This window comes from Haliotis asinina, chromosome 4 (assembly GCF_037392515.1).
Source record: "Haliotis asinina isolate JCU_RB_2024 chromosome 4, JCU_Hal_asi_v2, whole genome shotgun sequence".
NCBI lineage: Eukaryota > Metazoa > Mollusca > Gastropoda > Lepetellida > Haliotidae > Haliotis > Haliotis asinina.
Genome location: NC_090283.1, coordinates 15,607,183 through 15,617,531, shown reverse-complemented (window position 1 = coordinate 15,617,531; position 10,349 = coordinate 15,607,183). Strand labels below are relative to the sequence as shown.

General features: G+C 40.8%; 1 protein-coding gene and 1 pseudogene across 1 annotated transcript; one reads left to right on the top strand and one right to left on the bottom strand.

The window, feature by feature from the left end:
* The first annotated feature begins 19 nt into the window (after nucleotides 1-19).
* LOC137281318 (ankyrin repeat domain-containing protein 39-like) lies at nucleotides 20-4,277 on the top strand. The gene is made up of 3 exons (XM_067812491.1): nucleotides 20-227; nucleotides 819-1,025; nucleotides 2,080-4,277. Exons 1-3 carry the CDS (start codon nucleotides 39-41, stop codon nucleotides 2,215-2,217), a joined length of 534 nt encoding a protein of 177 aa, XP_067668592.1. The 5' UTR covers nucleotides 20-38; the 3' UTR covers nucleotides 2,218-4,277.
* Nucleotides 4,278-8,878: 4,601 nt separating this feature from the next.
* Nucleotides 8,879-10,349, bottom strand: part of LOC137280795 (uncharacterized) — a 51,016-nt pseudogene continuing 49,545 nt past the window's right edge.

The window sequence follows — 10,349 nt, the reverse complement described above, 5'->3', positions numbered from 1 at the left end:
TGACTGCTCCCAAGGGTTTGTCAAAAACATGACTTCAAATGGCTCATACGGATCACAAATGTTCAGGCCATTTCAGCTCACCATCGGTTCACCAAACGCTTGATGAATTAGAATTTGAGCGTGGAATATGGTCTGCTGCATTAAATGGAGATCTGACTGAAGTAAAGCGACATCTACAGAAAGATGTAGACGCTGACAAAACAGACAAATCGGGCTACACTGCTTTGGTACTTGGGTTTGTAAAAACTGTAACTCACAATGCGAACTATGGTCGTTAATTCTCAAGTTAATATAGAGGAATTTTATAATTACAAATAGCTTCAGTAGATATTTGATATGCAGAATGCAGTCATTGTATTTAATATCAGGAAATAATTATTTTTTCTTTATGTTAGACATTTTGATACAGACATGACATGGCGAAAAATTGAAATCATGTATACATATGTTTCACTGAGAGATTTACACTAATTGCAGCAAAAGAAATTTAATTTAAGACAAACTTTAAATTTTTGGTTTTCTGGATTTTTGTCCCCATAAAATCTAAAGGCAGGTGCGAAATGAAAAAAAGTAGCATTGGAAGTCACCTTAACTCTTTTGATTTGTTTATATCAACTAAAAATTAGCTGAGTGATGTTATGTTTCATTTATATCACATCACCATTAGGATTTCACTTTTTGCGACACTAAATTCATTTCATATGAAATTCATTTTCATTTTTTTATTCTTAAAAGAAATACTACAGATGCATTCGTAAAACAAGAAATAGAATTGGTATGGTAAGAAAAAATATTTGATTTCTGTCATAATATTTCAGCATTACGCCAGCAGGAATGGTCACCTGGATGTAGTGCGGACACTGGTGGACGCTGGAGCCCATGTGGATGTCACTACAAGGTCTGGTCATGCCACGCCTCTCCATAGAGCTGCCTACATGGGTCACACTGACATTGTCAAGTTCCTTTTGAGTCGTGGGGCTGACCCTGTGTCACGTGATTCGGATGAAATGACCCCTCTTCACAAGGTAGGCATGTAGCAGCTTTAACTGTTTGTCATGAACAAAGTTGACAACACTGCTACAGGTGTGATTTGGTTTTATTGATGACTATCATCATCATTTACACCCTGAAATACACAATAGAATCTATAAGAATAATAAATATAACCAGAGCATGATAAATCATTTAGCTTGCCAACAAAAGTATAAATAACACATACATTGTATGCATCATTACATGAAGATAATGCATATGTATGGTCGTATATTGTTACAATACTGGCCCTGAAACAATCAATCATCTGGCTACATAACAAATGAAATCAATTTAATTGTGATTGTTTGTAACAAAACAACTAAAGCCACTACCAAATTTGATGAATTATTGCGTTGTGAGTTGGAATATTAGGCCAGGCCAGTTTTATTCCTGGTTTGTTGATCCGGGTTCTCTTGAATTAAGTGTGAAATGTAAAGTTGCTCAATTTATTAAACATATTTACAAACAAAACAAAAGGATTAACATGGAAACTCAGGTGTGTTTTTGCTTTGACAGCTGTTTCTTACCCACCTGCATTTAGGTTTTCTGAGAGAAAAAGAAAGAGAGAAGTGGGAGGGGATGGGCAAGGACAGGAGGGGGTGTGGAATGATGATGATTTTTATGTACCGCCCCCCTCCCCCCCCCATTATAATTTTTGTTCAAGATAAGTGACACCCTCCTTGCATATCAATGATCCCACCTCCCCCTTCCCTTCATTTTTTAAGCGTGCCCCACGAGAAATTTTACCAGCTTAAGGCTGGGCTAGTACAAGCAGCCACACATACATCCATACAGGTCAACATATGAGCAAAATATTCTTAAGTATCCGAACTCCCATTCAACCACACCTCCCCCAATGTTTCTGGAATGTCTTACTGTCACTTAATAGATATCTGTTTAGGTCCAGCTGGATTTGATAATAGGTAAGCTGTATTATTGGAAAATTGTTAAGTGTGAGGTGAAAACAAAACAAACAGTTTTTACAGTCATGATTCTGAGTGAACTGTATGGACGAGCAAACCATCAATATGTTTTTCTTCCCAGGCATCAGAACGAAGCCGACTGGAATGTGTATCAGTTCTGCTGGAGGCGTCAGCTGTCGCCAGAACTGTACATGATTCTCGAGGACGTACACCGTCAGACTGCGCCAGTGATGACACGATAAAGCAGCTGCTCTCCTAACTCATAAACCCTCTGTCCTATAGTGCCATGCCCACTTACATTCAACATGGGTTGAGCAGATGCAAGTGTGTTAGGTGGAATGAACTGGACGTAAAATAGTATTTCATTTAACCTCACATTGTCTTACCTCCAGTCGTAGAGCTGGAATATTGCTGAGTGTAAAACAAACCAACACAAACAAGTATGTAACTTGAAATCTCATCAAAGTGGTCTTTAGAGAAAACAGTGTTTCATTCTCATATATTTATTCAATCATGTCCTCCCCGGATCAATCATAATACACACAATATATCATTTTTCACATACTGAGGCGTTATGTTGTGTTGGTGCTGGTGTTGAGGCGAGTGATGATGCTGGTGTTGGTGCTGATGTCTTCTCCAGGTAAGTCGTAATGAATACAAATTTCATTGTGCACATACTGAGGCTGTGTTGGTGCTGGCGTCTTCAAAAGGTCAGTCGTACTAAATACAGTATTTCTGTGTTCCGGTACTGAGACATTATATTATGTTGATGTTATTACTGATGTTGTCCACACGTTAATCGTACTAAATACAATGTTTCATTGTTCACATACTGAGATGTTATGTTGTGTACAGGCGCATGCCTAAAGCATTCATAACGTGATCTCATTGCCATAGACCTACATGTCAATTTAGTGTATGATAAATAATTTTCTTGGTTTTCATTTTCGTAAGATCCAAGACTTCGCACATTTCTGAGGAATCAGTTTACCTACAATCACACAATTTCAGTTTAATTTTCCGTTGCTTTTCTTATTGTATGGCAACAATTTAATCAATATATCCTCAGTGCTGTGAACTCCTTTAACATGGCGTGATTACACGATGCCATTTAGAAAGTGGTCAAATGCAACATATGTCATATTTGGGATTTCACTTTCTTAGGAAAGTACAAATTCTAGTACTTTTTTCTCTCGGTTGAGTCCCATCCGGGATTCGAACCCGCAAAGTACGCAGTCTAGACTACCAGTTGTCCGACTTTCATTTTTGTGGAAGTCGCGGTGGCTGAGCGGGCTAGGCGGCTGACTTTGTGTGCTGGCGATTAGGTGCCTGACTCTGAGGGTGCGGGTTCAAATCCTGGATGGGACTCAACCGAGAGAAAAAAGTACTAGAATTTGTACTTTCCTAAGAAAGTGAAATCCCAAATATGACATATGTTGCATTTAACATGGCGGTCTATAGGATTGTGCATCGTGGAACCACAGAATTGTGTGTGGAGAGCAGAGATGATTTCAAATTTGCCTGTCATATTTGACAAAGATTCATCCTGCACTCTTCATGAAAATTATTTATGCTACACTGAAATAACATCTAAGTTTATGGAAATTGTGTCAGTTGAAGAATACTTTTTGCACAAGCCTATAGGTGCTGATGTTGGTATGGATGTAAGTGAGCCTATCTCTGTCAACAATTTATGCAGCATGTTCTGTTGTTGTCAAAAATGGCAATCTACAAACTTACGTGTGCTGCTATAATTAATTCAAATAATCGGGATTATTTTGACCGAAATAGCTCATTTTTCCTTGTCCTGGCTCATTTTTAAGTGCTTATCTCAATCCTCTATACGAAGATAGTGGAACACTTGAAATCCTTTTGAAGTTCCCTTTTTTGAGTAGACGTCCAGTCACACTTATCCACGAGTAGCACCCCTTTGCCCTTTCGCGCCAATATTTGTCATTCTTGTCACTCTTTCATCCATCGCCCGCTGAGATGGTAGGATGCAATTTGGGATCCCAATACGGCATTTGATACGCATTTGTATTTTCTTTGGTCAAAATTCAGTCGTGAAATTACGTTTTCATTTGATAAAATCGTGTCCTGGACGTAGGTACCGGCTATTGGTGGTTGATCCGCGTTTATTATGTCCTTCTTGCACAGTTCTTTGTTCTTCCAGTGTTCACTGTGAACTTGCTAAATGCTAAATTTTGGTTATATTTGTTTAGTGTTCAAAGACGTGCAAAAGACAAATTACGACGGCACTTTCAAGTCATGTCCGGTAAATCAGTTCATAATGTGTCTAATAAACGTGTGTTAACTGCTGATGTACATGTTTGTTGCCTGACGTACCCGTGGACAGGATTGTGACAGCAAGGAGGCTGCAGATTAGTTGCAGAAGGAGTCATCTCAACCTAAGGAGATGAAGACATCCAGCTCCTCCAAGACAAAGTCTTCAGCATCAAAATCTTCTTTGAAGCTGCTTCATCGAGGTCTTTCAACGACATCGTTCCTCTTGAGGAAAGTGTCATTTACAATGAGTCCCCTCTATTACTCCCCGAGGTACTGAGAGGCAGCAAGACGTCTCAACGATCAACTACTTTTAGACCTTCAGTGACTGTCTCCAGTCCAACGCTTCAGTCAACGGAGAGTCTGCCTTGAAAGCAAACATCTAGCTCATCAATGGCGAACCTCAACACATCAAATGCACAATTGTTTCATCTAAAGCCACAGCATGTACCAGACTTTTCACACTGGCCTCTTCATACATCAGTTCACCGCACACACGATGGACATCACGGAACACTGCTTTCCAGAAGAGAGAAAACTTCAGTAATCAACCCTACATGCAGGATCCGCATGTGGAACAGCACTTTTGGATGAAGGGTGTGCATGGATGTAAGCTCACAAGAAGTCCTCACCATCTGCTGTATCATCTCGCAGCCATTTGGAGGAAGCAAACTTCGTCAGCTCAGTGCACACACACATCAGCCACCTGGATTCACCACATGCTACAAACCAGACGCTACAAACCTTGACATTGTAGAATCGGAGCATGTGCGAAAGCACTCTCAGCATGAAGACCATTCCAGAGGGTCATGCAGACAAGAGGATCAATCCGACGCTAGGTGCAAGGATGACAGGGATGAGCCACTCAGGACATGCGTATAGGCATACGTGAAAGGAGCTGGACAGAGATGACTCCTCAGACAGGGATATGATTCGCTGATCTACATCAGAAGATGGAAAGGAGGTTGTCTTCTCAGATTCGGAGATTGCATTGCGAATTACCAACGTGTTAGACCTAGCAAACCCATCAAAGGAATCCAACGAGGTTGTCACTTACAAGATGATGGACGATGATTTCAGCACTCCCGCCTTCCGACATATAGCATCGATATCTATCGTTTCCAACAGCCTGTCTACAGACTTGAACTCGGTGTCCACGCAAAAATCCGTACACTCCGCCCTTCAATGCACGGAAGTTTCCTCTGCAACACATGGAGCCTTTTATGAAAGCGCCCAAAGTGAATGACGACTACAAATTATCAATGGGGCCCAGACCTGCACCTACAGGGTGGATGATAAATGTCAAGCACATTTGGATGCTCGAAGGACATTAGCTTCTTTGGACTTGCACGCTGCCCTGTTATCAACGATGCACACCCGAAGACTAAAGAGGACAGGATGATCCTCTCCGCTCTCGTCACTCAAAACAAGGATCAACAGTTTATATCGGGGCACCTGGCCTCAACATCTGCTGGACTGAACCTGCCAAGAAGACAGATAAGGCTTATTGGCAGCATCGTCATGGGGCGACAGCTCTATCAAGCCACTACTAAACGCTTCTTGGTTGGCACCTCCCAGTCTTTGGCGTAAGAATCGAGGACATCGCCAAGACAGTTACTCACGACTCCCGAGGGGTCATGATAATGTGGTCCATAGATCCTCTGGCCACCGTCATCAAACAGACACGTCTCAGCGCTAATCTAACAAGTCGAAGTACTCTGGTGTGCAGAGAACTAGCGATAAGAAGTATGCCAATTCTCTGGGTGGGGACTTTAGTGTTCGTTCTTCTGGAGGAAACAGGCTCCCTTGGAAAAGGACATCCTTCCGGGGTGCAAGAGGAGGAAAGCGCGGAAGATCAGGTCTGAAACAACTGGAGCCTTCCACCCCAAGCCATTCCCGTACAACCATCTCAGGTGCATTGCTACTGGAAGAAGTTAAGCATCCTCAACGTTCCTCCTTTTAGAAATCTGTCGTTCTGTCTTGTCTCAAGAGTAAAATGTACAGGCTTCTGCATCCAGTGACGTGACGGGACTTCTGGCCCGCTATGTACTGAGTCCGATTTTGAATGCAAGGATTCCTGCTCTGACCTGAAAAAGTATCTGGGAACATTCCTGAGAGATGACATGAGATAGCAAGATGTCCGCGTAGAGAAGGCACACGGCAGTAAACGGGGGATTATGTTTACAATACAATGTTGCATCAATACTTAGTACTTTTGTATAGACCTAAGTGAGAGTAGCGAAGCACATGCCTTACTATTTACTGGACGTAATGTTCATAACAGTTTTTAAGATTACTTGCGAAATATTTTGTACAGGTGTGATTTCATATTATTTTCAAGTTAATGTACATTCCTGCGGTGAACGGAGATTTCTTATTAGGACAATTTAACTTCAAAATGTTTCACTAACGATTTTAACAATGTGACGTGGTTTCAAACAAGCTGTGGGAAAACTTTCGCTTTCCTTTTCATAACGTTTCAAAATAACCTTTAAGACATTTTAAAAAAAGGATTATGCAAACGTTTGCATGAAACATTTCCCTGGGAAACCTCTAGAAAGCGTTTTAGAAACGTTTTGCCTTAGTTGAGAACTGTAGACTGACCCACTGTGTCATGCACGTTACTGTGCAATGTGGACTGACCCACTACATCATGTATGTGTGTAGTGTAGACTGACCTACTCTATCATGTATGTAAGTGTGTACTATAGACTGAATGTAAGTGTAGTGTAGACTGACTCTCTACATCATGTATGTAAGTGTGTATGGTACCATGCTTATGTACCATGTGAAGCCCATTTCCACTGCCTGTTCTAGAGCATTCCATATCAGTGGTCGTATGTGCTCGAACTTTCAGGAAGTAACTGAATGTTTATATCGATGCTACATGCCGTGTTGTCGATGGACACAGAGATTAAATGGAGCAATATCAAACAGTTTCGTCAACGCTTGATCTGCACAACCGCTGTATGACCGATCGCTGTGTTAGATTCTGCGTAACTGTTTCTCACTCTCATATCAAGACTTTGGTGAGTTTGCTAAATATTTTGTTTGCGAAATAAGCTCGATACATCTGACTGGACAACGAAGACATGAACCTGCAGGGTTTTTTATGTAAGCGTTGTTCATGTACACATATATATACTATTCAAAACAAATCTTCGTAAGTTCCTCTTTGGAAGCCTACTGCTAGCCTTTGCCAATGCATATGTGGAAAAGTGATAAATATCCATACAGATGAATCGTTTCCAAGGGAATGGAATAAATTACCACATTTCCCTTAATTTCTCTTCATCATCTGTTTTCTCCTTGGTTTCGTCATTTGCTTTTTATCAGTCTTGTATATCCAGTACCCCTACCTTAAATGGTATATGTGATAAAATAATGAGAGACAGCAACACATACGGGCAGACAGTATTTTATTTCGCATTTAAGCTTCAAGACCTTTGGTACAAAGTCCGTTTGTTTTCAGCTTGCATAGGGAATGGACGCGGCAGTGACAGCAACATCCGGTAAGAAAAGACATGTTTGGGAACAGTTTACAATTTGTAATTACACTAACATCGCGACTTATATACGGAGTCCTCTAATTGTGATGACCATGTCATTAATTCATACTCATCTCATGATACACGGCATGGACTTCATCTTCGACAGTGAAAGTGTGTTGTCTCACGGTAAGTTTTTACCTTAAGATAAAATAGATGAATTCAGCTTAACGATGACAAGAGTTGCTTGTGCTCCAAGGCTTATCCGGATGCAGACTGACTGATATTTAATGAGCATTTGAATATATGAGATACAACATGAAGTTTTACAAATGGTTAACAAGACATAATGTTTTCATATTCACAACTATTAACTTCTTCAGTACAACCGTAGTGCTTGCATATGACAACCTTATTCATCAAAAAAAGTCAAGACTGCTATGGGTTAACTGTTAACCTTGATTATTTCTGTTCCGAACTTTATTTGCAATGACCTAATTTGGAAACATAAGTTGCACTGAACATTATTTCGAAAAATAATGTAAGATTTGTTACTAAATATATTTATTACAATGCATGTAAAATATCACAAGTCAGTACCTAACACATTTTACACAATGAACATCAGTCATGCAATCATATACATGCATTTTGAAAACTAGAACGAATGCATACATTTATCAGATAAGTCCACTTGTCGACTTGACATCGCAAAGTAGTTGAATGCAAGCAGTTCTCAAAAACGGAAGTCTGGTGAATTTATCCCCTTGGTTAAGCCTTGTGATTTACTGACGGAGTTGACAGATCTGAGTCCAACACAACGGGGAGAGGCGGGAGGTGTTTTATAAGATCAACTCATGACAGACTGACCAAAAGTATATCGTGGTATAAGAATTGGTGTGAAACTCTAACAATGGTACATCCATCTCTAGACACTCATTTTTAGAGGCAGACCCAGTGTTTCATGGCAGCAAATCTCACACAATCTTCAATTTTATACACGCATATAAATGTACATCGGGGGCCATGCTAAAATGGACTCGATCTGTCACATGGCAGGATTGTACATTGGACATTAATTAATTTGATTTGTCTGAAGTATATGTGTGATATTTACAAGTGTACACTGAGTCATGTTTACTTTATTTCTTAGGCCAGGGCTTTATTAATGAGTGATTTCTTGGTGTCAGACATGAGGATCTCCTCATCACTGACTACCTTCATGTTTACTGTGTAGCCGAAGTGCGGACAGACAGTAAACACTGGGAGGAGATCCTCCCTGAACTTCACATCAACCTTACCTAAAACAACAGACCTGTCTACGTCAATAAATCCTATTCTGCCCCTCCAGACATCCAACACAACGCCATAGTGGAGGGTTTCCTGTGTGCTGGATGTGTCAGACATTGTGTTTCTGTAACACTTCCCCCACACCCTAGCGAGACACAGCCTGGTACAGAGACTCCATCGGTGTTTGTCACATCCCCGTACGCTGACACACCAGGAGCGGCGCTGTTCACTAACATACCGCGCACTGTCCACCTGGCTCTCCTCCGCAACCCCCACCTCCAGAACAGGCCAATACCCACTATCCACCACACCCGCCCTGGTGTGGGCCTCCCAGTATCGTGTTGTGGGGAGGACAGGGGTGACAGCAGAGGGGGATTGAGGAAGGAGGATGGGAGTGGAGCTGCATGTGCCGTACAATCTCCGTAGTCTGCCACTGTCCGTGTTTTGCGTGGCTGGCCGCGAGTTGACCAGCTCACCGTCTGTAGTAACATGGCACCTCTCTGTGTTGACTCGACCAGCCTCCAGGTGGATTTTAGGACCTGCAAATATAGAATGGTTATTTTATGGAGTTTAACAACTGTTTTTCTTACAAGATATCATTGTATTGTTTGCCTCGTTTCTGTGACTCCACAACAGCGCACTAAATGATCGACTGCCATTTTCGGCTGTCTGTAAACACAACGACACTCGTGCCCTAGATAGTAATAATAACGATATGACACTATTCATATAGGTATTTAAACTGTTTAGCATACATTTCTACATGCATTGGTAGACAAATAAACCATGGTTTAAATACTTTTTCACCCAGCTGTGTTTGACCTACAAATGTAGTTTGTGACGGTGGCCAGAAATAGACACTACTGCTGCCTAAATATGTAAATGTTTCAACATCATTTCACAATAAATCCATCACAAATAGGTATTCTAAACACATGTCACATAAAATAGTTAAGACTAAGACAGGTCGTATTTCTGTCTGCGATATTTTTACATTTATGTGTTCAACAGACAGAACGTAAACCGGTAACTTCTACGTCCGCTTCAATCACTGCACACAGTTTCATGACACTCGCTGTGTGGGGAGGTTAATTGTCCTGTCTTGTCTGTTGATTGAGATACGTCTTTATGAATGATATGGACTATAATCCACGCACTAAAATATTACAGTATAACCATAATCAATAGAATATACATGCATACTGAACATGTCGTCTTTTTCTTTAAATAAATATTTAACTATGTTGACTGAAGACCACTGCAGATTCGAAATTAACAATTTTGGGAGCACGTTTGTCCTTTGCAACTGTAATTAGACAATTTCAGACAA